A 27,818-nucleotide genomic window follows, 5' to 3' on the forward strand; every position below is an offset into this window, starting at 1 on the left:
ACTGTGTCCTGTCAGCCTGAGCCAGAAGTCTTAAAACACCACAAGCTTGAAGTGGTAGTGATACCCATTACCAGTTGCTGTTTCTCATCAGCTCCTGACAGCTTGCCAGAGGAGCGACTGCTTCAGGGTGTGGTCAGACTGGACTGGTCAATGTGTGATCGTGGAGCCACTCTGAATGGGAGGTTCCCACGTCGGCCATTCCAGGCCTCAAAAGGGAATCCAGTACCAGGAGCCAAGGATTATCAATCTGCATGTCATCTGAGTTCTCTCTAGGCCACATCTAGAGGCCAGACCCCAGGCTCTCCAGCTGGGCTGCCAGGCCAGTGGAGGAGGTATACAGAGGAACCCTGCACAGTCTTGGAGCTCTCAGCAGCAGGGCCCTGCTCTGTGCTGAAGCATAGTGTTTTTATCACAACCAATGTCTTTTTCAGGTAAAGTAACTGATCCCCCTGTTCAAGGGACAGCTGATAGGGATTGTTACCTTTGCTTTCAGCAGGTCCATCAAGGAAAAAAGTGGCTTGAGCCCAGCAGAAGTTTGTGCAAGACCTAGATTCTTCAACTGGGACCACTCTGATTGCCACAAAAGGATATACCTTAATTGGTATTCACATCAGACACATACCAGGATTTTTCTTTGGAAACTATCCTTGGGGCACCTGGCTGGCTCAGTGAGTAGAGCATGTGACTCTTGATCTTGGGGTTTCAGGTTCAAGCCCCATGTTGGGTGAGGAGATTACTTAAAGATAAAATCTTTAAAAGATTTTCTTTCATTAAAAAAAAGAAAATATCCATGATTCTCACCATCAGATGACAATAACTGAGTGACAAAAACAGTCCAGGCAGTTAGGTAAATGGTAAATTAGGCAACTGAAGCCTGGGGTAAGAGAGGCTGGGTTTGAATCCACCTTGACAGTTTCAGCTATTGTTCTTAGGCAAATTACTAAATTCTCTAGTCCTCAGGTTCTTCTTCAATAAAAGGGAAACAAGAGCCTCTTCCTTAAGGTTTTATTTTATTATACCTCCTTAGAGCATGCAACCCTTGGTCTCAGGGTTATAAGTTTGAGCCCTGTGCTGGGCGTAGGGACTACTTAAAAAAAAATCTTTTTTTTTTTTAAATATTTTATTTATTTATTTATTTATTTATCCAACACAAAGAGAGAGAGAGAGATCACAAGTAGGCAGAGAGGCAGGCAGAGAGAAAGGGGGAAGCAGGCTTCCCACCAAGCAGAGAGTCGGATGCGGGGCTCGATCCCAGGACCCTGAAACCAAGACCTGAGCTGAAGGCAGAGGCTCAACACTCTGAGCCACCCAGGTGCCCCTAAAAATAAAAGCTTTAAAAATAAATAAAAATAAAATGTCTACAGTCCTTCTGATTTTGGAGGAGTTAAAATGAATTTCATACCAGATCAGTAGAAGCTGCAGAGGAATGTCACTCTCCTACATATACATTGGTACATCTCTTTTTGGAATGTAGTTTGTCAGTATCTGTCACAATATACAAAGTATGCATTCTCTGGTGTATACTATTCTGTATACCATTGGTATACTAAAGTATACCATTCTCTGATGGCCATTCTACTTCTAGAAATATCAGCTACAGAAATACTCTAGAGAACAGATATAAGGATGCATGCTACAGTATTGCTTGTAATTGTGGACAATCAAAGTATCCATCAGTAGGAATGCTGAGACACAAAACAGAGACTGAATCAACAAATTAAAAGTCCAGGGGTCCTTATGATAGCCATATACAGGGAGATTCTGGCCTCTGAGTCAATTCTAGTCAAGAAAAACTTATTCATTATCTGCCCCATTCCAGATGTAGTACTAGGCATATATGGATAATGGTGAACAAGATAGATTCTAACCCTTTAGCCAGAAGAAGAAAACCCAAAACCAGAGTCTGTATTTTCCTGATACATGTAAGCTCTTGTAAAATTGTTTTTAATAACACCTATGATTTTTACTTTATAATTTCACCTAAGGTTCCTTTAAAAATTATGCCAACTGGGCGCCTGGGTGGTTCAGTGGGTTAAAGCCTCTGCCTTCAGCTCAGGTCATGATCCCAGGGTCCTGGGTCCAGTGGAGAGCCTGCTTCCTTCTCTCTCTCCCTGCCTGCCTCTCTGCCTACTTGTGATCTCTGTCTGTCAAATAAATAAATAAAATCTTTTTTAAAAAACTATGCCAACTGAAAGCACTGGGGCAAACTTTTGTATAAAAAGGAAATAAATCATTACTGAGTCTTTCTTTGGCACCATAAGAATCACAGTTTTGGTTATTTCTTATGTCATCTTACTGTTTATTCCTTCTGAGTTTTCTGTCAAATAGCTATAATTTCTTTTTGGTGGCTTGCCAAAAATCAACAAACAATTTTTCCTTTACAATTTTTATAATAAACTTCACTAAAAGGAATCTTTTCTCTCTAGAATGACTGGAATACCTTGCACATATTAGATTTTCTTAACCTATAAACTATAAAAACTATAACCAGGCACAAAATTAGGGTAATAGTGGCTTGGTTCTATAATCGAAGTAGCAATATAATGTAGTAATCCTAGATAAATTTCTACAATGTAGTTATGAGTAAACAAGATTAAGACAAGTAGAGTAATAGAAACCAGAACTCTTTAAGATTCTTCAACATAGACTTCAAAGATTTTTTTCCCCCACATATCTCAAGGATAAATAACATGCCATAAAATCAATTATGCTGGGTGCCTGGGTGGCTCAGTAGTTAAGCAACTGAGCAACTAACTGAGCCTTCAGCTCAGGTCATAATACCCAGGGTCCTGGGATGGAGCCCCTCATTAGGCTCCCTGCTCAGTGGGAAGCCTGCTTCTCCCTCTCCCACTCCACCTGCTTGTGTTCCCTCTCTCTGCCTCTCACTCTGTCAAATAAATAAAATCTTTTAAAAAATGCTAATCATGCTAATTGTTAGTTATGCTTAGGACCCTAATAAAATGAAACAAAGATCCTGAAATAAATTTACTAAGTCTAACTCCCCTTACAATTACCATTTTTATTGCCATCTTAGTCTTAAATAAGAATTAAGTTCATTTATTATGTGGGCTTTCCAATTTTCTCATAGCATGGCAAAAAGCAAGTTTATAGCAGAAATGTGTGAAGAGTTAATAATTTGTTTTCTGTCATTTCACAAATATGTATTTAGTTCCTGTATTAGGGTTTTGGAACCCCAAATAAAACTAATTAATTTTCTTTAAATAGAGTTTTTGATCTCATGATTACCTTCCACTGTGGTGAATTTCTGGGATTTTTTTGTTTTGTGATATATTTTCTGGCTACCTCTTTTCATCGGCCACTACCCCAAACACCAATCTAGCATATTTTTTACCTTATTATCCAGAAAGCACATCTGTTAGGGAAAGAAGGGTGCCCTTTGCTAGGCTTTCTTCTTTTGTGGGTAAGAAGAGGAAAGTGGCCAGCTCTCAGTGTGTGAAGACATTAGACTCTCAAGTAACTGTATAGGGTGGTCTAATTAGGAAAACAAAGGAATCATTTTATCCACTAACATAATGGAGACATTTGGTGAAGTTCTAAAAATATTAATTATTATTTATACTTCATACATATTTATCAAAATGTTTACACATTTCATAAAATTATTTTTTTAAATCCTATAGTTGTAATTCCCAAAAATGCTTAAGGGAAAAGATCAAGGACTTGCGTTCACTTCAAATGAGCACAGGCTGTGGAAAATATACAATGCTATACGGCAGTCTCTCTGAAATGTGCACAATGGAGGAGAAAAGTAACTCCGACTTCCAGTAACTGACAGCTTATAACCACTTCTGGAATGTCTCCCGAGTGAAAGCCTCCTTGATATGGCACCTGAGCGAGATCACTGTGGCATGCTACTGCTCAATACTTCCATAGATTTATTGCTAGAAATATGATTTCCACTTTTTTGTGGCACCCAGAAGGAAAAAGCCAGCTGCTGAATTAGCTTTTGAGGTTTGGATGAAACTAGGACACGTACGGAATTAAACATACCTATAAGCAGATAATCATTTTCCATCTGTAAAATAACAAAACAAAACAAAAAAGATCACTTAACAATAAAAGCTACTCTAACTCAGAAAAAAAATAAGCTCTGAATCATGTGAAATTTGAGCCTAAAATTTGATTTAGTCTTTGCAGTGTAGACAGACTGTAAGGATAAGCAACAACAACAAACCTGTTTTCTTCTTTTCTCTAAAGCATTTAAACTGAGTGTTGTATGAATCTTGAAATGAAATAACGTATCTCTATAAAACCAGGTGAAATCACAAGCCTGTCCTAAAGAAAACAATAAATGGATTTTTAAGTGTCTGATTTGTTGCTCACTGAGGCAGATGTACCTCTTGGTTAAGGAGAGTTGGGAGGAAGAGACGGAGTTGATGGTCACTCGCACCTTTATTCAGCGTTCCCTACTGGAACAGATGGCATTTTGGGGGTGTTTAATCTCCCAGAATAGGTGCCTATGAGTAAGATGACTCTCATAATCTTCCAGGTACCAGGAAGTATGTGCCCAAGTATGTGGGAATGTAGCCCTAATTAGGCTACACTTTCCTAGTGCCTCCACATGTTCCTTCTTACTCATTGCTCTAGCCATCTGGGTTCTGCCCCCACACTACTAGAATGAAAATGCTCTTGCCCTGACCTCTTTGGAGTCCCAGTGCTGGTCCGTCTCTTCGCTGAGCTCCAAAGCGGACCCCTATACTACCTCTAGCCCCTCCACAATACACACAGAGACAGATATCTGCTCAGCCCCTGCCCTGCCAGTCCCTGCACTCCCTGCCATCTTCCTGTCTGTCCACTCATTTGCACACCCTTTTGTGCACAAATGCCCCCCTCTCCACCATCCTCTCCTCCTAACTTAAAGGTAAGGGTGTCTCCCAGGTTCTGTCTTGAGCCCTCGTCCTTTTCACCTCACTTGCTGTCCTTTGATGTCACAAAGGCAATCACCACAAGTGTCTCCTGGCAAGAACTCAGTCAGTGTCTGTGAGCTGAGTCTCACCCTCATCCATTTTGGCAGCCATCCACATGACAGCTTGTCTGCTCTGGGTCTCAATCCGCCTACCTGCTCTGACCACCACCACTGCCCCCCCCCCCCCCATTAAAGGGTGACTTGGAGACTTCAACTCTAGCTTAACATTTTTCACGTTGGGCTTCTTAGGTAAGGTAACTGTGCTCTCTCTGTCTCTCCTTCCTGGTTTATGGTCTCCACGTAACAGAAAGAGCATGGCTTTGGAGCCCAATAAAAATGGGTTCCAAACCAGTTCTGTTCATTTCTTGCTATGGGACTATACCTTTGAACTTTTGCAGGATTATGGGGAAAATTTTTATATGTGAAATATTTATATGTATGGGGGTTCTGAAACTTAGAGTCCAGTGAGTTTTTTTTTTTTTCTCTCTATCTCTCTTCAACTTACTTTGCAAAGTTCCTTACATGTTTTATCTAGTTAAGTTTTCATAGTAACCTACCAGTAGGACTAGAGCAAGAATCTGAGGCTGGCTAGGTGACAACCAATAAGTAGCACAAACAGATGCAAACCGAGGTCTGACCGGCTCTGAAGCCCTAGATCTTTCCACTTTATAAAGTGACTCCAGGACCCAGAGGAGCCAATAGGTTGAGCAAGTGAGGCAGGGAGACACACAAATGGAAAATTATAGCATAGTGTGAGAAGAGAGGTGTGGAGAAAATGCTGTGCGGTTCCAGAGGAAAGAGGCATTGATTCTGTCTCAAGAAATCAGAGAAGGCTTCACAGAGATTGTGTACTGGAGTTGCCTCTTGAATCAGTCTGCCCCACAGACAGATCAGGAAAGGCATTCGAAGCAGCAGGGCCGTGAGCAGTAACAGGAAACTGTCTGAGTCACTGCCAAGAGTAGAGTGTCATGGCAGTAATGGTGGAGCAGGGCTGGGGATGGAGTTGTGGTTGGGTGATGATGGCAAAAATGCAAGGTGGGGCCATGCCCCAGTGTTTAAAGCCCAGTCCACCAGCAACAGAGCCAGCAGGAATTTTGAAGCAGTGCAGGGACATTTCAATCTGTGCTTTCAAAGGATAATTTCAAGTACTAGTATTGTGCAGGAATTCTGGAACCCAGAACCACTTGAGGAAGCTTGTTTTGAGGTTTTTTTGTTTGTTTGTTTGTTTGTTTGTTTGTTTTGATTTGTTTTGTAACTTGGTTTGTGTTCTTAATTATGTTAACTTTGATCATCTGATTAATATGTTGTCTGCCAGGTTTTTCCACTGTAGTTACTGTTTGTCCTTAGTGATTAGTAAGTATCTTGTAGTGAAGTCCTATGTAAATACCACGTTCCTCAATAAACTTTCATAGCTGGTTATATCATCTACTGATTTTCTAACTCCATCATTCCAGCTATATTTAATAGCTGATGTTCTACCCAAGAAGGAAGGAAGTAAAGAAAGGAGCTTTCTTTTCTCCCCATAGTTATTTATATCACTACAGATGTACACATTTTCCTTTTATTCATTGATTTATGATTTGTACTCAAATTTTCCCAGATGTGGCCAATGGAAGTCCCTTTAAGTTGGCTCTTATGTCATTTTAACATTTCCCCCACTCTTTGAGCATTGCTGTACTTTCTGGCATAAAAAGATATTCATAAACTCATCTTCCCTGTCCCAGACCTAGACTCAGCCTTTTTTGTGAGAAGTTCTAATCTTTTTGAGGAGAATGGTATTTAGAAACCAAGTTCTGGGTGCTAAGTGTATTCCTAATGCGATGTGTCATTGCGTGTCAGTCCTCTCAATGGACAGAGCAAGGAAATTGTGTGTGTGTGTGCACGTGTGTACGTATTTATATACACCTATCTCTGTATTTCTATGAGAAAATTCTTTAAAATTTCTTGGCCAGCTCCTAATCAGACCAGAATTTTTAGAGTGTGCTCATAAATCTGATTTTTTTTTTTTTTAATTTTAGCCAGGTTTTCAAACAGAGGATTGAGTAAGGGACTGGTAGCAGGGCCAGCAAACCAGTCCAGAGGCTACTAGAACTGTTCAGACAACAGTTAACACAGTTGTGAACTGGGACAAAAGCAGCAAGACACAGAGAACATGACCAACCATACCTGGGGCTGACTGGATAATGGAGATGGAACAGGGAGGGAGTGAGAGGCACTCACTGTTTCCCTCTTAGATAACTGTCATTGCCATGGCCCACACACTGTCATTTATACAGTCAGCACTGAACACATGTTTATTTAATTGAACATCCTCTCACTTTCCTCCTATAGATTATATAAAAATCCAAGTGACATTCTGGGAAGAAAATAATTATAAAACATTCTACAGTTTATGTCTCTTCCATTGCATTTCATCATATGGACTAAAAACTGAATGTTACTCCAGGCAAGAAGGATGACTCGTGAACTCACTGTCAGCAGGGCAGGCTCTCGCATAGATAAATACAGCCTGACCAAAGTGATTGTGTTCATGCCTACTATGCAGAATAATAGACCCGCAAGGCTTTTTACCAAGAAGCAATGTCTGTAACAATATCTCTTATAGTCAAAAAAAAAAAAGAGCTAGAATATGCTCGAGGTAGAAGTCATTAAGCGGAGATGACTGCTCACTCTCACGGCAGCATAAAACTCACTGGAGCATGAGCCAGATATATAAAAGAAATGTAAGAAGAAAAGTAAAGCTAAAAGCAAATGACCCTTGAATTCTAAGTGCTATAACAGAAAGTTTAAAACACAGACGAAAGTACATCCCAGAGAAAAATAACCATTCCTACTGTTTTGCATAGTAAAAGCAATCCATCAGTGATCTTTCATTGCCAAGTCCATGGGGCCCTTTCCCAGACTTATACAGGTGTACTCTGTTGGGACTGCGGAGGTCTCCTTTACATCCTCTCTGCTCTTGGCCACCAGGGCACTCTACTTACCTGGTTTTCCTCCTACTCTGGAGGAGTGTTCCCATCTGTCACAAGCACCTCTTTCTCTGTTAATCTCCTTAAAGTTGATCATCCTCAAAATCCTTTTTTTTTTTTAAATATTTTATTTATTTATTTGAGAGAGAGCACAAACAGGGGAGAGGGAGAGGGAGAAGCAGACTCCCTGCTGAGCAGGGAGCCTGAAGTAAGGCTTGATCCCAGGACCCTGAGATCATGACCAGAGCTGAAGGCAAACGCTGAACAGATTGAGCCATCCAGGCGCGCCAGTCATCTTCAAAATCCTAACCTTGGCCTCTTCTCTTTCCTTCATGTGGTCTCTGAGTCCTCATCAACTCCTGCATGCCCTCTGCAACTGCCAGAGCTCTTCACTGAGCAAAGGACCCATATATAGGTACAATCACCTCTAGGATGTCTTACAGACACCTCAATCTATCTATGTTGAAAGTTGAACTCACTACCCCCCTGACCTTGAATGTGCTCCTCAATCTGTTTCAGTAAATGATAACTACTATCCAACCAGGTGACTATGACAGAAATCAGACTAGTACCGTACATGTTATTTCTCTCCCATTGTCTATCTCCAATCACCAGAAACCTAGAATCTTCTTCAGAATACATACATTGCTTTTTTTGCATTACCACCATAATGATCTCACTCCCGAATAACTTCAAGTCTCTCTACTCTGCAATAATCCATTATCCACCCTACAACCCAAGTAAACAGCCCAGAGCCTAAATATAACGATGCTCCCTCCTCCAAAAAGTCTTCTCTGACCACCCCTCCCTCTCATGAATGAGTTAGGTATATGCCTTAAGGCTCTTACATACTTTGAGTTATTACAGAACTGAACACACCAATCCAGCTGATCATTTATTTATGAGTATTGCTCTCAAGATCATAAATTCCTCAAGAGTAGATCCATATAATTCACTGTTGGGTCCCCAGCACCTAGCACAGTGAATGACACATAGTAGACACTCAAGAAATCTTTCTTCTAAATCACTTTTATTCCTCTAACCTAGGAGTCCTTAACCTGGAGCCCAAGTACCCCTTAATAGAATTCAGGAAGATTTATGTACTTACATGGGCTAAAAACTATTAAAAAATCTTTACTTTTACCAGCTTGTAACAGACTTTAGTATTTCCTATCATTCTGAGTGTTGGCAACAAATTATAGTAATTTCAGTGGTACCACCACCTTGAGACCAGTAACATCACAGATATTTTCATATTACATTACAGCTGTAGCAGACCTCTCAAACACCAGGTACAGTCATCACTACTTTGAAATCATAATTATTAAAACTGCTAGACCTTTCAAATGTATCAGTTAATAAAGCATATGTAATTTATCACATTAAATAACTGTATTTCAAAAATAGTTAATTTTCTTTACAATCCTATTTGTGTATTTTATTTTATGCATTAGCAGACATTATTCTGTAATAGTGGGAGTATAAATTGATATATGCTTTCTGGAGAACTAGCTGGCAGGGCCTAGCAAAACTGATCCTATGTGCAGCCTGTGCCCCAGAAAATCCACTCCTACATGGAATTGCATATATATGTCTACTTGTACTAGAATGGTAATAGTATCCAAAAGAAACCAGAAACCACACAAGTGCCCATCTACAGTAGAATGCATAAAAATTCTATTTCTACACAACAAAAAATACAGAAGTGAGAATAATCATGTACAAACACAGATAAATCTCATATAAAGAATGTTGACTGGGGCACCTGGGTGGCTCAGTGGGTTGGGCCGCTGCCTTCGGCTCAGGTCATGATCTCAGGGTCCTGGGATCAAGTCCCGCATCGGGCTCTCTGCTCAGCAGGGGCCTGCTTCCTTCCCTTCCCCTCTCTCTGCCTGCCTCTCTGCCTGCTGTGATCTCTCTCTGTCAAATAAATAAATAAAATCTTTAAAAAAAAAAAAAAAAGAATGTTGACTGAAAGAAGCCAGACACAAAAGAATGCATACTGTACAGTTCTCTTTTAATGTACATTAGGCAAAATTAATCTATACTGTCAGAAGTCAGAATAGAGGTTAACTTTGCAGTGGGGGTTACAGCTGGAAGAGGGCACGACAGGGTCTCTGTGGTGCTGGTAATGTTCTAGTTCTTGACGTGGATGAAGGTTATAAGTACATTGGTTTATGAAGATTGATCCAAATGTGAACTTTTCAGTATCTATAGAAAAGGACAGAACAAAACAGACCTATTATTCTGAGATGGGATCCATACGTTTCACAGTCGGTCAAAGAGGGTCTAAAAAAGAAGTCCTATTCTAAGCAGAAATTCCAAGGGGGTTATCTTAAAATGAACAAATACCAGTCATCACTTATTCATTCAAAAAATACTTATTAAGCATCTGCTACATACCAGGCACCATTCTGGGCATTGCAGGCCAAAGAGTGACCAAAACAGTCCTGCCCAAATACATCTTAAATTCTAGTGAAGAGAGCTAACAAGGAACAAAATAAAGAGCTAAGGAGAAAAATAAAACAGGGATGGATAATAAAGAATGTGTTGGAGAAGGATCTGAATGTTAAATAGGGTAGTCAGGGAAGTCCTCATTGAGAAGATGACATCTTTGCAGGGACCTAAGGGAAGTGAGTAAAGTCACATGGATGTCTGGAGGGAAGAAGGAGCCAGACAGAAAGGAGAGTGAATGCAAAGGCCCTAGGGCAGAAAAGCACCTGGGTTTTTGAGCAGCAAATAGGAGGTCAGTGTGGCTGGGGCGAGGCAAGGCATGGGGAGAAAACAAGTTAGATCACAGAGGTAATAGGAGGCCAAATTCCCATAGAGGCTTACAGGCCATTTGGCTATTATTCCAAGGATTCTGAGCAGAGAACTGACACTACCTGACCTCTGATGCAACCAGATCACCTGGCTGCTGTGTTGAGAACAGAATGGGAGGGCAAGGATGGAAGTAGGGAGGATGCAATGGGTAAGAGGTCTTGCAGAAAGAGCATGGAATAAGAAGAGAGAACAGATGCCATGAGGAACACAAACACATACACTCATTCAGACAGACACACAGATGCATTATTTTTGTCATATTTGCTGCTGCTGTTACTGAAATGGCTGCGAGCAATTTGCAGCCTTCATGACTTCACTCCTCAATAGTCTAGCACATATCTCCTAAGACAAGTGCTTTCTCCTACATAACCACATTGCTACAATTGAATTCTGTTATTAAACTAATATGTGGGTTCATATTCAAATTTCACCAACTGTCCCAATATCATCAGTTATAATAATTCTCCCCACCCCAATGCAGAATTTCATACTGCACTTAGTTGAGTCTCTTTAGTCTCCTTTAATCTGGAACCGTTCTTCAATCTCTCTTTTATGAGAATGACAATTTTTTTTCTTAATTTTTCTTTTCTGCAAATTACAGACCAACTGCATTGAAGAAATTCCCTTACTTTGCATTGGTCTATTTCCTCATGACCAGCCTTAGGTCATGCATTTTGGGCAGGAAAACCTGATGAGCAATGTTAAGAGGGCCCTATATATAAAAGGTGGACTTAGAGATCAAGGTCAGTGAGGGAGGTGAGAGAAAAACCAGGGGGCTACAACCTCCAGAACAGAAAAGGAAGGATATTGAATAAAGGGTGACCAACTGTACCCAATGCTGTGAAGAGATTAAGCTGGACAGGACCCCATTTGACAGCAGAGGTCACTGGGGCCCTTTCAGAGAAAGACTGCAGGGGCTGGTAGAGGGAGAGGCCAATTTTTTATGTTAAGGAGTAAACAAGAGATAAGAAAAAGGCAGTAAAGAAGACAACTCAGAATCACCACACTTTAATTAGAATGGATTTTAGAAGGGTCTTAGAGATCACATAGCCAGCTGGCTCATTTTTAGATGAGGCCCATATTAAACACCATGCCCACAGTCAGGCATCTGACTAGATTCCCCCAGGAACTGGTTCCCCATACACGCCATGCTCCTGCTTCTGAGAAGTTTGTCATTGAAGAAAAAAGGCGTGGGGAGGATTCTCAAAGAAAAGGTTAATATAAATAAAGTAGAAATCTTCTAACTTTAATGATCTTCCTAAAATGTAAATCAGCCTTTTTAAATGTTTAAATCCTCCCACTGGTCCCCATAATTTGTGGGAGGAGCTGTAAATCCCTTTGCCATCCAGCGGCAGGCCACTTACTCAGCTTAATCTTCCATAGTACCTTCTTCACTCCCACAGTGCTAAACCACTTACTCTCTCTTCAGGGGACCAGGCTCCTGAACCCCTGAGCCTTTGCACAAGCTGTTCCCTCCTTGGTGTTCCCTCTTTCCCCGATTTTTCCATCTGGCCTGCCAAATTGCTTGTCATCCTTCAAAAGTCACTTTCTCCAGGAGGCCTGTCCTTGAACGCCTACTTCTATATCTTTGTGTGAAACTCTTCCGGGCCAGGAAAGACTTTGCTTCATTTAGAGCCAGCAGATGTTACTTTACAATCTCTGCAAACATCCTTTTTACAAACGTTACCTCATATTTTCAAAAGTTGCTTAAAAGATGGCCATGTTTCCTAAAACTAAAAAGATATAAATCAAAATTTTCCTCATAACACAGTCAAAAAATCTTTTTTTGAAAGTGGTGGGTTTTTGTTTTTGTTTTTTAAGATTTTTATTTATTTATTTGTTTGCCACAGACAGAGAGACAGCGAGAGAGGGAACACAAGCAAGGGGAGCAGGAGAGGGAGAAGCAGGCATCCTGCTGAGCAGGGAGCTCAGGGGGCTCCATACCAGGACCCTGGGATCATCATCTGAGCTGAAGGCAGACACTTAACGAATGAGCCACCCAGGTGCCCCAACACAGTAAAAAAATCTTAAGTAATTAAAAAAAAAAAAAAGGCGTTTCATTCATTGTAAGATCCATGGACATTATTCAGAAGAAAAACATTGTGTCTTCAATGGCTGGATTTTCCATGTGGACCAGGAAAACAGAAGGAAAGAGCTAGATAGGATTCGGAGTCTGATTTAACAGCAATGCAGTAATTGGTCATTATTGCCATCCGAATTTTTTTTAAAACAAAATTCTGAATCCTGCCTTGACATGACAGCTGACAACATATTTTCAGGATTTTCTCTTTGTGAAGTACGTATAGAAGGAGTCCTATAGAAATATCATCTCCTTTTCACACCTCACTACTTACAAATAATTTGAGATATGAAGAACTAATGACAAATAAAAATATGTTAAGGACTTACTAAGCAACATGTGCCATACAAGGGAACATACTCAGAACTCAGACCAGGTTGAGAGATGGGTAAGTCAACAAATGCAACACAATGCAATGATTCCAGAAGGCAGGTACTTGCACTGTGGCCTGGACATATAGAGCAAGAAGGGCCTAAAATAGGCTTTTGAGTTATCAGAGAAGGCTTGGGGGTGGGGGGCAGTGGAGGGGAGGTCACACTACACTGAGGTTAGAGGCAGAATGAGATTGTACAGAAGTGAAAGGTCATTGCAGGCAGCCAAAATGGCACGTGCAAAGACAAAGATACACAAAATAGGAAGCTGGGCTTGGGGAACTGCAAGGAGTTTGATGTGGCTGGAGGATGTTATAAGGACAGCGAGGAACATCGGGATGGAGGAGGAGCTAGGAACCAGATTGTAAGAAGCCTTGGAGACTCTGCTAAAGGAGCTTGAACCTTATCCTGGGCAACCAGGAGCCTTAGGTAGCTTCTAAGTCTGGCTTTAGGAAGAGTCATTTTCAACGCCTGTTAGATAGTCAACCTCACAAAATCATCTAAGGGTCCATGCATGTCACTCATAGCCAGGGCTGGTGTTCAACAGATGTGCATCAAATGACAGTACAGACAAAAGGTTGATATCCAGGATCTATAATGAACTCCTCAAACTCTACACACACAAAACAGACCATCATATCAAAAAATGGGCAGAAGATATGAACAGAGACTTCTCCAATGAAGACATACAAATGGCTATTGGACACATGAAAAAATGTTCATCATCACTAGCCATCAGGGAGATTCAAATTAAAACCACATTGAGGTATCACCTTACACCAGTTAGAATGGCCAAAATTAACAAGACAGGAAACAACATGTGTTGGAGGGGATGTGGAGAAAGGGGAACCCTCTTACACTGTTGGTGGGAATGCAAGTTGGTGCAGCCTCTTTGGAGAACAGTGTGGAGATTCCTCAAGAAATTAAAAATAGAACTTCCCTATGACCCTGCAATTGCACTCCTGGGTATTTACCCCAAAGATACAGAAGTAGTGAAAAGAAGGGCCATCTGTACCCCAATGTTTATAGCAGCAATGGCCACAGTCACCAAACTGTGGAAAGAACCAAGATGCCCTTCAACGGAAGAATGGATAAGGAAGATGTGGTCCATATACACTATGGAGTATTATGCCTCCATCAGAAAGGATGAATATCCAACTTTTGTAGCAACATGGACGGGACTGGAAGAGATTATGCTGAGTGAAATAAGTCAAGCAGAGAGAGTCAATTATCATACGGTTTCACTTATTTGTAGAGCATAACAAATAGCATGGAGGACATGGAGAGTTAGAGAGGAGAAGGGAGTTGGGGGAAATTGGAAGGGGAGGTGAACCATGAGAGACTATGGACTCTAAAAAACAATCTGAGGGGTTTGAAGTGGTGGGGGTGTGGGAGGTTGGGGTACCAGGTGGTGGGTATTATAGAGGACACATATTGCATGGAGTACTGGGTGTGGTGAAAAAATAATGAATACTGTTATGCTGAAAATAAATAAAAAATAAATTAAAAAAAAAGATGTGCACCAGTATCTGTGCCGTAATAAATATGAAAATATTTCTTCACCAACTGGTAAAGAACTGTGCCACCAAGATCACCTTGCAGGCTGTGTCAATCCCAGGAAACCTGTGAGTGCCATCTGGCCACCTCCCTGGTGTCTGTTAGCATAGGCCCCATTCCCATATACTCCCCTCCCTTCTCCCATCAAACCCAAGAAGTGAGAGAACACTCTCAATAGTAGCACTGGCACCCCAGTGGGCAAATGTGTGATGTCTGTTTCACTCTCTGAGGCTGTGGTCACCAGCCATTGGCCAGCATTCCCAAGAGAGACTCTGGCATGGCCTCTTATGAGAACTGGAAATTCCATGGTGTGTCTTATCACCAATATTTTGTAGTTAAGCCCTCTTAATATCCTTTCCTTACCTTTTCTCACCACTGTCCTGGTTTTTTGTTTGTTTGTTTTTCTATCAAGAAATAGTTTGCCTCCTCTTCTTATCTACCTCCTCTGGTAGAGTTGCCATTTGTTTCTTCTCTTCGCCCATGCCTCCCTTATCGGACGATCTTTCTTTTTTTTAATTTTAATTCCAGTATAGTTAATACACAGTGTCATATTAGTTTCAAGTGTACAATATCGTGATTCAACACATCCTTACAACACCCAGTGCTCATCATGATGTGTACTCCCAATCCCCCTCACCTATTTTACCCATCCCCCTACCCACCTCCCCTCTAGTAACCATCAGTTTGGATTCTACAGTTAAGAGTCTGTTTTTGTTTTTTATTTCTCTTTTTCTTCCCCTTTGCTTGCCGTTTTATTTCTTCAATTTTACATATGAGTGAAATCATATGGTATTTGCCTTTCTCTGACTGGCTTATTTCACTTAGTGTTATACCTTCTAGATCCATCCACGTCATTACAGATGTCAAGATTTCATTCTTTCTTATGCCTGAATAATTTCCATTGCATATCTATTCCACCTCTTCTTCATCCATTCATCTATCGATGGACACTTGGGCTGCTATTATAGTTTGGCTATTGTAAATGATGTTGCAATAAACATAGGAGTACATATATCCCTCTGAATTAGTGTTGCACGTTCTTTGAGTAAATACCAGTAGTGCAATTACTAGATCAATTATAGGGTAGTTTCATTTTTAATTTTTTGAGGAACCTCCATACTATTTATCACAGTGGCTGTACTTGTTCGCATTCGCACCAACAGTACATGAGGGTTCCTTATTCTCCACATCCTCACCAACACTTCTTGTCTCTGGTGTTTTTGATGTTTCTGATGTTGACAGGTGTGAGGTGACATCTCATTGTGATTTTGATTTGCAGTTCCCTGATGATGAGTGATATTCAGCGTCTTTTCATGCGTCTGTTGGCCATCTGTATGTCTTCTTTGGAGAAATGTCTATTCATGTCTTCTGCCTATTTTTTAACTGGATTATTTGGGGCTTGGGGATTATATAAGTTCTTTATATTTTTTGGATATTAACCCTTTATCAGATATGCCATTTATAACTATTTTCTCCCATTCAGTAGATTGTCTTTTAGTTTTCTTGGTTGTTTCCCTTGCTGTGCAGAAGATTTTTATTTTGATGTAATCCCAATAGTTTGTTTTTGCTTTTGCTTCCCCTGCCTCAGGATACACATCTAGAAAAATGTTGCTATGGCCAATATCATTTAAATCACTGCCTGTGTTCTCTTCTAGGATTTCTATGGTTTCAGGTCTTACGTGTAGGTCCTTTATCCACTTTGAGTTTACTTTTGTGTGTGATGTTTCATTCTTTTGCATGCTGCTGTCTAGTTTTCATAATACCATTTGTTGAAGAGACTATCTTTTCTTCATTGCATACTCTTACCACTTTATCAAAGATTAATTGACCATATATCTGTGGGTTTATTTCTAGGCTTGCTATTCTGTTTCATTGATCTATGTGTCTATTTTTGTGCCAGTGCCACACCACTTTGATTACTACAGCTTTGGAATATAATGTGAAGATCTGGAATTGTGGTACCTCCAGCTTTGTTTTTTCAAGATTGCTTCGGCTATTCGGGGCCTTTTGTAGTTCCATACAAATATTAGGATTATTTGTTCAAGCTCTGTGTAAAATACTGTTGGTATTCTGATAGAGATTGCATCAAATCTGTAGATTGCTTTGGGTAGTATAGACATTTTAACAATATTTGTTCTTCCAATCCATGAGCATGAACTGTCTTTCCATTTCTTTGTGTCATCTTCAATTTCTTTCACCAATGTTTTATGGTTTTCAAAGTATAGGTCTTTCACCTCTTTGGTAAGTTTATTCCTAGGTATTTTATTATTTTTGCTATAATTATAAATATTTTCTTTAATTTCTCTTTCTGGTATTTTGTTATTGGTGTATAGAAACACAACCAATTTCTGTATATTAATTTTGTATCCTTCAACTTTACTGAATTCATTTATCAGTTCTAGTAGGTCTTTAGTAAAGTCTTTAGGGTTTTCTATCTATAGTATTGTGCTATCTGCAAAGACTGAAAATTTTACTTCTTCCTTACCAATCAGAATGCCTTTTATTTCTTTTTGTTGTATTTCTGATTGCTATAGCTGGGACTTACAGCACTCTGCTGAGTAAAAGTGGTGAGAATGGACATCCTTGTCTTGTTCCTGACCTTAGGGGGAAAAGCTCTCAGTTTTTTCCCCCATTGAGTATAATGTTATCTTAGACAAACCTTCTTGAAGAGGCAGCCCTCTGAAATACGGCCCCACCCTGTAGGCTACAGCTGATTGGACTGGGTGGACATCCTGTCCGGTGCTAAGCCAATTAGATTCTGGAAATCTGGAATTAAGACGCAAAAGAGTGAGCAATTCAACTGGTATTGCAGGACCAAGCTGGATAGTCATGTATGCATAAGGGCTGAAATGAATTTTGGAGCAGGGTGACTATGTGCAAAATGGATCACTGACTTAAGAAGCCAGTCTGCAGTCATAGAAAATCAAAGCATATATTATCCAGAGAGAGGCAGAGATATGAATCTTTAAGAATCTGTGATTCTTACAAGAGAAAGAACTAGGGAAAGAGAAAGAAATAGCTGCCTGATAACTGTGCAATGCCTGAAAGGCCAGTGTACTCCCTATAATTGAGTTCCCAAAGATTCTCTTGTCATCTTATGATCCTCTCCTTAATTGTGTTTCTTTGAAAAAGTTTCAGTTTCTTGCACCTGATCTCTTATTTAGAAGGCATCCTGTCATCTGTGGATCCTGCTTTATTCTTACCCATAAAATCAACTCACAATGAATACAGAAAAATGTTTTAATGACCCTGTTAAATAGCAGCACACTTAACATGAATCCTTGTGCCTTAAAATAATTCTCAATAGCTTTAGAATAACTCTGACAAACCTATTTATGTAGTGCCAGTCCAGAGAAAGATTCTTATATCTCAGTGAGTTATTGCTGGCCTACCACACCCCTCCTTCATGCTGTTGGGGAAAGGGGTGGTAAAATAAATAAATAAATAAATAAATAAATAAATAAATAAAATTAAAAAAAAAAATAATGGCAACTGTGGAATACTTCAACTTCTGGGTTGAGGTCAGTCAGGTACATGCCTCCCACTGGGGAAAGAAAGAAATGAACTAATAAAGGGGTAGAGGTCAAGGGGCACAATCTCTGACTACTCCCTCTGCTTTCCCTTCTGCTGCCTCAAGAGATCTTTCTCCAGCAGCAAGTCCAAAGGCTGAAAATTCATTTTTAAAGAGCAAGAATCTTTGGGAGTAAACAAAGCCAATGTATAGACTGTTGCTGGTCCCTAAACCAGCAGTTACTAAATACTGCACTGGCTCCTCAAAGTATAAATATGGTTTTATTCTTTAAATATATAAAAATATAAACATCCTTATAGTTTCTAACACTATCTTTTCAATCAGGATAGCAACCAAAGCACAGATTTCTATTACTTCTGAGTTAATCTTTGTGAAGATTCTTTCAGTTTCTGGGTCTCCAAATGTTCAGTATCTTCTCAATGAGAAGGATGGACCCTCTGCTAGGGGAATTAAAGGTTATAGACATCGAAGACAATTCCAAGAGGAAAGAATAGTCCTTTCAATAGAAAGTGTTGGAACAACTAGATATCCACATGCAAAAGAATGAATTTGGACCCCCCCCCTCACCTCACACCATATATAAAAATTAACTCAGAATGGGTCATCTGCCTAAATGTCAAAGCTAAAACTTTTAGAAGAAAATGTAGGCATAAATCTTCATGACTTAAATTAGGCAATGGTTTCTTAGATTTAACACTAAAAGTATAAGGGACAAGAGAAAAAAAAGAAAAATTGGACATCATCAAAATTTAAAACTTTTGTGCTTCAAAGGATATCATTAAGAAAGTGAAAAACTTAACTCACACAATAGGAAAAAATATTTTCAAATAACAGATAAGGGACTTATATTCAGAATATATAAAGAACTTCTACAACTCAACAATAAAAAAAAAATTAAAAATGGGGATTTGAATAGAAATTTTCTCCAGAGAGAATATACAAATTGTCAATGAATTATGAAATGATGATCAATATTATTAATTAATAGGGAAATACAAATCATAATCACAATGAGATACCATTTCACACCCAGTAGGATGGCTATAATCAAAAAGACAGCACACAATGACTGTTGGCAAGGCTGCAGAGGAGATGGCACTCTCAGACATTGGTGGTAGGATTATACATTGCTTTGGAAAACAATTCGGCAGACTTCAAAAAGTTAAACACAGAGTTACCATATGATTCAGCAAGTCCACTCCTAGTTATACCCTCAAGATACTAGAAAACACATGTCTACACAAAGGCTATGGACATCTCTTCCATTGCTCACAGGGACAAGCCATCTCCTTAACTTGTTCCAATCAGTGCCTGCTTGGTTCTTTCTGGAACATTTAGAACACAGGGCTAGGTACCATCTTAGTGAAAAAAAAAATCTGTTAATTTAAGAATTTAGTAAATGTATAGACCATATATATTATTAAAAGTCTATTTAGTTATAGCAATCTCATCTGGGTTGAAAAAAACAACACTGGTCCACTGAGCTCTGAAACATACTACTGAGGTCCCTAAAACCTTGCTGTGGCCTGTGACCAAAAGCATTAGCATAACTTGGGAGCTGGTTAGAAATGCACATTGTGAGGCCTCAAAGCAGACTTACTGACTTAGAAGCTAGATTTTAGCATGTGCTCAGGTGATGCCTAAGAACAATGATATGTGAGAAGAAATATCTGCTCTCAAACTCTTTAATTACACTTAAGACCAATCCACATATGACAGATTTGGGCTAAAACTACAAGAGAAGTCTGACTATTGAAAATGTGTAGTTTGGTGGCTTAAGGATGGATTTCTATGTGGTTTCAGGAAGAGAAAGTCCCAGAAGCAAAGCCAGCAAGCCAAAGACAGCAAAGCCTTCCCAGCAGCTTCCTTTTTTTGGTGGCAAGAATGTCACCTATATTGCCAAAGTGTTCATATCCAAATCCTTGTGGGTAGAAGAGGCCTTAGGACAGCTCTGCTTAGAAATGCGGCCATGGAACAGTTTTTCACTTACCACAGTATAACCTACATTCTGACTGATTGTTGGTTGTGGGGCCAATATCATTCTTTGTAAGAAAGTATATTCCAGTACCATGTTTTCAAACAATGACCCATTATATAGTAACCACTTTTTCTAAATAAAAACATGGTCATACAGGAATGACTTGTGATCTCTGTCAAATAAATAAATAAAATCTTAAACACACACACACACACACACGGTCATACATTCTGAATTAAAAACAGAGACCCACAATATGATAAGAACAAGTTTATAACAATAATTGAATGGAATATTTGTGACTGTCCAGGGAAATCTAGAACATATGGTACCAAGACCCCTGAGGCATTAATGACCTGGATGAGAAATATAATGACCTTGGTTTTTCTCTGGGTATCTACACCAGAATTCTGGGCACACCAAATTCCTCCTCACCCTGGTGCTTTCACATGTAACCTCTCCCTTGCCATGCCAGCTTTACTTACCCTAATAACAGTACCAATGTCATGAGGTTGTTAAAAGGACGGATGAGATAAATCTGTAGCACATTAAGTGCTACACTCAAGAAATGTTGGGTCTACACTCAAGAAATGTTGGCTCTGGTTATTAAATTTATTCTCATCCTCAAAAAGCTTATATACATTTATAAATGAAAATTTATATACATTTATAAATGAAAATATTCAGAATGAAGGTACTAAATGATACATATTAAGTGAGCAGCGAGGGTCACAAAAGATGCAAAACTTGGGGTGCCTGGGTGGCTCAGTGGGTTAAAGCCTCTGCTTTCAGCTCAGGTCATGATCTCAGGGTCCTGGGATCGAGCCCCGCATCGGGCTCTCTGCTCAGTGGTGAGACTGCTTCCTCCTCTCTCTCTGCCTGCCTCTCTGCCTACTTGTGATGTGTCAAATAAATAAATAAATAAAATCTTAAAAAAAAAAAAAGATGCAAAACTTTAGGAGTGCAAGGCACGCCTTCATCTAAGGGTGTTATAAGGTCTTGTGGGAGTGGTGAAGCTGAAGCAGATGGGGCCATGCAGGGTGTGGAAACAAACAGGCCCCCTGCAGTGGGCACTCATTGTTTGCCAAACACTGTGGGGCACCTTGTATATAATCTCCACAAGCTACAAGGCAGATAACTTTAAGTCTCCAATTTGTAGATGAGAAGCTGTTTTACTGATGATAGCTAAGGCTCACAGAGGTTTAATAATTTTCCCAAGTCGCCCAACTGGTGGCAGATCTGGTTTTCAAATCAGATCTGACAACCCACCACTGTGCCATTTGTTGGGGAGAAGGGTTGATGGGGAGATAAATCATTCCAGTATGAGGCAGGAAAGAACAGAGTAATCTTTTTATATGGCAAGTGGGAAACGAACAATTTATGCTTTAAAAAAAAAAAAAAAGGAAAATAAGGAAAGAAAAGTGGGTGAGGGCAGAAGGAATGGAAAGCTAAGGAGTTTAAGCTTCAGCTCGTGGACTACAGTCTGTTTTGTTTATGGTGCAAGTGTGTGCTTTTAATGGAATACTACTAATATCACTACTAAGAGAAGTTATTGAACACCAGCTCAGGCCCAGGTCCCCATCTAAACTATTTGCATATATTACTTTCAAAAGTTAAAATTTGCAGTTTAGGTATTATTATCCCCATTTCACAAACAAGGCCCTGAGTGGCCAAACCACTCATTCAGATGACTCCAGTAAACAGCACAGTGGGGGTTCAACACTGAGTGTGTTCAAGGTCAAAGTCAATACAAATTCCTTCCCCTGAAAGAGTATTGCAGAAAAACTTTCCTCACAATAGAGAGTGAAAAAATAAGAAAAAGGAAAATGGAGACAGGGAACTAGTGAGAAACAATATACCATTGCAGAGTAAGGAGATAAACGTCTTAAATGGAGTCACTGAAAATGGAAGGAAGGCGACAGAGAGCAAAATGTGTTCATGACCTTTTCTTTCACTTACTCCATTTGTGTCATGATTGGCTAATTGAAGTAGAAACCAAGTTAGTAAATATCCCAGTCTCCATTGCCAGCCTTGCCTTTAAGCCTGATTTGAGTCCTGCTGTTAGTCTGAGAGCAAACACTGCTTCTAGTATTTACCTGTCCTGTCACCATGCTATCAGGGCAAAAATAGGCATCATCCTCTAACTTATCTGTATTGAAGGGTAATCATTCAAAAGAATAAAACTAAGCCTCCACATCCAATAAATTACATTGTGCTTCACATATCAACATTTTATAAAACCTGACTTAAACACATAGTCTGTCAAATCAGGAAGACATATGCTAAGCTCTAGTGAGCTCTGCCAAATCCTACATTATTATTAAAGTTCATTGTGATCTCAAAGATCACATGGTTTTATAAAATGGAGTATAGTATCAATATTTGTTGGGCTGCTTTCTAGTTAATATTCTGGAGAAAGCAGCACAATAAATAAAGCAGTAGGAAATATATGCACTATGAATATAGCTTTCAAGCTAAGGCAAAAGCTAACAATTACTTACATTATCTCATTGAGAATCCAGAGTTAGAAGCTTGAATGATCATATAATATTTCCAAAAATCCAAAACATTTTTGCACTGAAACCTAGCTATAGACCTCCTCATTCACTAGCTAACTGCAATATGTTAAAGGGAAAATCAGTATTGTAACAAGAACACGAGTTGAAATTCATAAAGATAAAAGACCATAATTTTCCTGTCTATATCCACAACTAATACATAAAGATTGCCAATAATTTACAATATTAATTTGAAATATTCAATATATTTATGGAAATAAAATAATGAAAGAAATGCCACTCATCAGTCTCACTAAAGCTAAAAACAAAAGTGCTCAGCATCCTGCATTTATCAGAAAAAGAAATATGTGTAAGATAAGGCAAAATAACAACATAAACAGTCTAATTTTACAGTCCTTAATTACATAATGATCTGTGGTTTGTGTTTAATCTGTTGGACTTAATTTTATTCCTATGTGCAAAGACATACGTGGATATTAAAGAACTCTGCTCACCTGTACATACTCAACCCTAACCAAATATCACAAAAAATTTAGTAGTAAACTCCAGTCTCTGAAGGTAGGTATACCACTACACCACTATTCAGTGTAAAGATACAACTACCTTCATAATAGACCAGAAACGAAATTGTGTTTTCTTTCTTTTCATCACTTGAGGCTTCCTGCAAACCAGTTATACAAATAGCTCATTCACCTTTCCTTCCAGCCTGAGTGTTTAACTAAGCCATATATCATCACAATCCCACTAGTCCAGCTGCCTGTCATCACAGCGGTTTACTGCAACTCCACCCTTTCCCCCCTTCAGTTTCAACAGTGCATTTCTTTTTCCTATTAGAGAAAAAAAAATTAAGATTAGGAGTTTAAAACATCAAAGTAGTTCAGTGAACTGTCACAACAATATTATTTAACCCCAGGGAATTTTCTGTTTAATTGCCACTCTCTCTGTTCCCCCAAAGGACTACATCTTATTTAGATGGTGTAATGGAAAGCACTGCATTATGAAAGAGCAAAAACATAATAGGTTTAAATTTTTAAACATCTAACCTTTTCCCAAGTCACTTTTAATCATTTGCACCTGTGACTTAAATAATCAGCCTGGCAATTAGAAAAGCAAAATCTCCAGGACAGAATCAAGTGGGATGCCCCATTCACAACCCTCATTATATCAGGGAGCAAAGAAAAAAGTAGTTTTTTCATATATGACAGGAAGAAAGTTTTACATGTCAGCTCCACCTAATCTTGGGAATCGCAGAGTTCCTAATATTTAAAATCTTCATTTTCTAAAAGTCAAGGTTTTAAAAAATACATATCTCACTGTATTTTTAAATATTAAGTTTTTACAGTTTGTAACAATTTTTCAACTGTAGGACTTGAAAAAAAGGGAGGGGACTGCAGAATAAGCAAAACACTAGAAGAGGGGAGCAAGACTTTTAAATCATTCTTCCAAAGGAGAAATCAAAACCATTAACATTACACCACACAACCATTTATCTCACTATGAAAGGCAAACTTAGAACACAAGCGGTAATATTCTGAAATATGATAGAAGTTGTTCTACTTCAATGGACACACCAAGTTAGGAAGGCACAAATATGGTCTCTGTCAGTTGTTGTCTATCCTCACCAAGTCATTTGCCCCATGAGTGAGGCTCCCATATGGAGATCTTTCTTAACTGCCGAAGGCTGAATGAATGGGATTCCCTGTGAACAGCATCTGGACCACACCTTGTCTGGTCACACAAGCAGCTGACCAGAGCTGAAGGAAAATGCATCTGGTCCAGAGATGACAGGACAGGGCCAAGAATCAAAATATGCACCTCTACAATTTAACAGAGAAGGCCCCTTAACATGGCTATTTATCCAGTTGTGTTTTTCTAACCAGTCTTGGCCACCCACTGCCAGATGTTGGTCATTTCAGGGGCTGACTGGTAGGATTTTGTGGTCCAGCAGCTGCCAGCCTTTTATAACCTCAGTGATGTTGGGGAAGCATCCATTTAGTGTATAAATATGTTTTTTGGCATTAGAACATTGCCAAGTGAAGTATTAGAGAAAAAACTCCCCACCCATTGCAGAAATTTTTCAGTTTCAAAGCATCTGGGATGACGATTCCAAATTACCTGTAGCAAAATTTTCTTCTAGATTTTTTTTATCATCTTGCTTGTTGAGGAACCTACTGAGGAGCCTGCCAAAGGTGACACCCACTGTTCAGATTATTGGTCCTACATTTACCCAGTTAGGGCAAGAATAAGTGTTTCATGGTTCCCTGGGATCCTTCCACTTGTAGCAGGAATGAACACCCAAAAAGCAGCAGGACACTCAACTCCTTAGAGATTTACAAGCCTTCCAGTGGAATAAAGAGGGAAGAGATCACTCCCTCCCCACCTGCCTGCACTCCCCACCTTTTTTCTGCCCTAGCCTTAGAATCAGCAGCCCTTCTGTAATTCCATGGAGTTTCAGAGAGAATCCTTTACTCCAGAGGGCTCCAGATCTGGCTCCAGATCTGACTCCAGAAAAGCCCGTTTGGTCATCCTTTCCTCACCCTTCTAGTCTCCACACCCAACCCTTCCCCACGACCCCAGGCCACCACCTTACCTGATAATGTCGTCGTTGTGTCCCAAGAAGAATTTTTGGCTGTGCTCTCGGGTGTTGTAAACCACCCCGACCCCAGCCACAAAGTAGACCACCTCCTTGCCGGCGGTGTAGTACAGGTTGTTACGGCACTGGTGACCCCGGTACCCGTACACCCACTCCAGCCGGAGCTGGCAGCTGGGAGCTGTCCGATCCGCCATGATAAGCCGACCCCACTCGCCCCCCGGCCCCCCCGCGCGCGGGTCCGCGGCCCCTGCGCGCCGGGTCTGTACTCGCCAAGACTCGGGCTGCGGAGGACCTGCAAAGGCTCAGTGTGCAGCGCCGAGCGCTGATTTCCGCGGCGACGCACAGACACAGCCCAGTGCGCCCGCCACCACCATCATCCGCCACCGCTGCCGCCGGAGACAACACGCCGGTGCGCGGCCGCCAGACCCCGCCGGGCGCCGGGGCTCCCTCTCCCCGGGCAAGGCGTCTTCGCGAGCGCCAGCACCCGCACGCGCGCTTCACTGCACCTGCGGGCTTCGGCCCCCAGGAGAGGTTCTTGGGGGGGTCACCCCGCCTTTTAGATCAGGCATCTGCATATCCAAACACCGATTACCCAGTTCGCTCACTGAAGTTTGCGGTGCGTGGGGGCTTCGCAGCAGGCAATGGGATTTATTCTGTGACAGCTTTGATTTGACAGAGAACCCGGGTAAGCTTTGCCATCACCATCGTTGGATCCGAAACTGACAGTCTATACCCAGAATGCAAGAGAGAGGAAGAAAGAAACAGATTTTTTGTATAAGTCACCAGACCAAGAAAATGATCCCCAAACTAACAAGTTTTTTGTTTGTTTGTTTTTGTCAACTGGCCCCCCTTGTTCCCCCCAGATCCATCTCCTTAATGATATTAAATATGCCCTAAATGCTTCTGGCGGTTGCTGATAATGATTTGAGAGAATACTTTCTGTTTCCCCATTAAGTCAGGGCGAATATGCAAAGGTCATTTTTTAGATGCTCCCAATTTAAAATTCATAGCTTCCTTGAACCATCTCTTGGCCGGAAAAAAATAAAATAAAAATGAAAACATAAAGAACTTAGCATTTCTCACAAATCAGCAACTCCAACAGCAAGCATCGTAGAAGATTTTTTTCTGAATTGGAGGAAACAAGACACTAGTGCAATTGGAGGCAGGAAATTGCTACCTACTAATGCTCCTAGCTCTTACTAATGCTACTAAAGAAATTAATTAACAAGTGGTAAAAAATCGTGTACTTCCTCTTCAGGAGGGTCTGATCTATCTACGGGGACCCCTGGGCTCAAGGGTTAGCCACCAGTCCGGCGGGGGGGAGGGGTGGTGCGGGGGTACGGGGACAGAGATGCCCCCCCATCCCATTCCGCAACGTGCGCACACACATCTCGGTCTTCGGCAGCCCCAAGTCCGAGGGATGCCAGCCCCCAGGGACAGCCAGACCCGCGCGCACTGCCTCTCTGTCGGTGTCCTGCACTCCTTCCTCCCACACCCGAGCCAGCCTCGTCCGCAGAGCAGCCCAGCTCTCTCTGCTTCTAACCTCTGCTCGGAGCGGGCACCGCCAGCACGTTCCGGATCTCGCACTGAGGAGCGAAATCCTTTGGCTGCCCTCCGTTCCCCGCCTCCCGCACCCGAAGATAGGCTTCGTCACTGGGGCGCCGCGGGAGACAGGTCCTTCCTTCAGCCGGAGCTCCGGGGGCGGGGCCACAGCGCCGCTTGCGGGAACCGCGGCGGCGGGTTACTAGGCGAGATCACGGCGCTTGGAAACCGCGACGCCCTAGAGCCTAGGGCCGCCCCCTCTCTCTCTCCGCCCATGTAACCCCCCTTTCCCCGATGCATCCCGGGAATTGTAGTCCCTTCAATGCCGGCTGGGTCGGGAAGCGCGCGGAGCTGGACCACAAGTCCCAGAATTGGGCACGCCCAGTGGGGGCCGTGTAGAGACCGTTACCAGCGTCGGCGGCTGTTGCGGTTCTCCCGCTGTGCAGAGGAAGGCGTATCAAGGGCAACTGCTTGTCAGCGCCCTGCGTTCCCTAAGTGACTGAGGCGGCGGCCGGCGTGCGTGTGTATCTGTGAAGAGCAGTGGAGTTAGAGTAGAGACAATCTGTGTGCCCCACCTCGAGAATTTCTTCTGCACCAGTCGCTGAAGGTTACTGTAGCTAGCTGACCAAAGCCCAAGTTTGTTTTCTACTTAAATTTTCCATTTTGGTCAGATGGATTCTAATATGTTAACAAAGTGCGGTGCTGCCACCTTTCAGAAAAATGCTGGGGGGTGTGGTCTCACTCTGCCCTAAGAGCCAGCGCCTTCCCATGAGCTACCTCCCAAGCTGCTTGAGGATAACCAGATTTTGGAAATGGGGAGGTGCCCACACCACAAACAACCAGCCTTGGCCTTCAAAGTCAGATGCCTGAGGCATTCCTCTTAAAACTGGCCAAACTGAATTATGAATTCTGATGTAGTCCATTTTT

The 27,818-nt window shown here is 41.1% G+C and overlaps 1 protein-coding gene across 18 annotated transcripts in view; it reads right to left on the reverse strand.

Moving 5' to 3' along the window:
* EML6 (EMAP like 6) overlaps window positions 1-27,138 on the reverse strand; it is a 278,846-nt gene extending 251,708 nt beyond the window's left edge. For 17 of the 18 annotated variants that reach the window (XR_014314885.1, XR_014314886.1, XR_014314887.1 and 14 more), the window contains exons 1-2: window positions 26,893-27,131; window positions 25,347-26,076 (exon numbers count right to left, since the gene is read on the reverse strand). Coding sequence is in view for 12 of the 18 variants with exons in the window: in XM_082743567.1 (XP_082599693.1) it covers window positions 25,347-25,543 (197 nt within the window). In the remaining 6 variants the exon portion in view is untranslated. Of the gene's footprint in view, window positions 1-25,346; window positions 26,077-26,892 lie in introns of all 18 variants that reach the window. The other variant, XR_014314884.1, reaches the window with a different exon arrangement.
* Between the last annotated feature and the right edge of the window lie 680 nt (window positions 27,139-27,818).

The sequence above is a fragment of the Mustela nivalis genome (genome assembly GCF_964662115.1).
Source record: "Mustela nivalis genome assembly, chromosome: 8".
Classification (NCBI taxonomy): Eukaryota; Metazoa; Chordata; class Mammalia; order Carnivora; family Mustelidae; genus Mustela; species Mustela nivalis.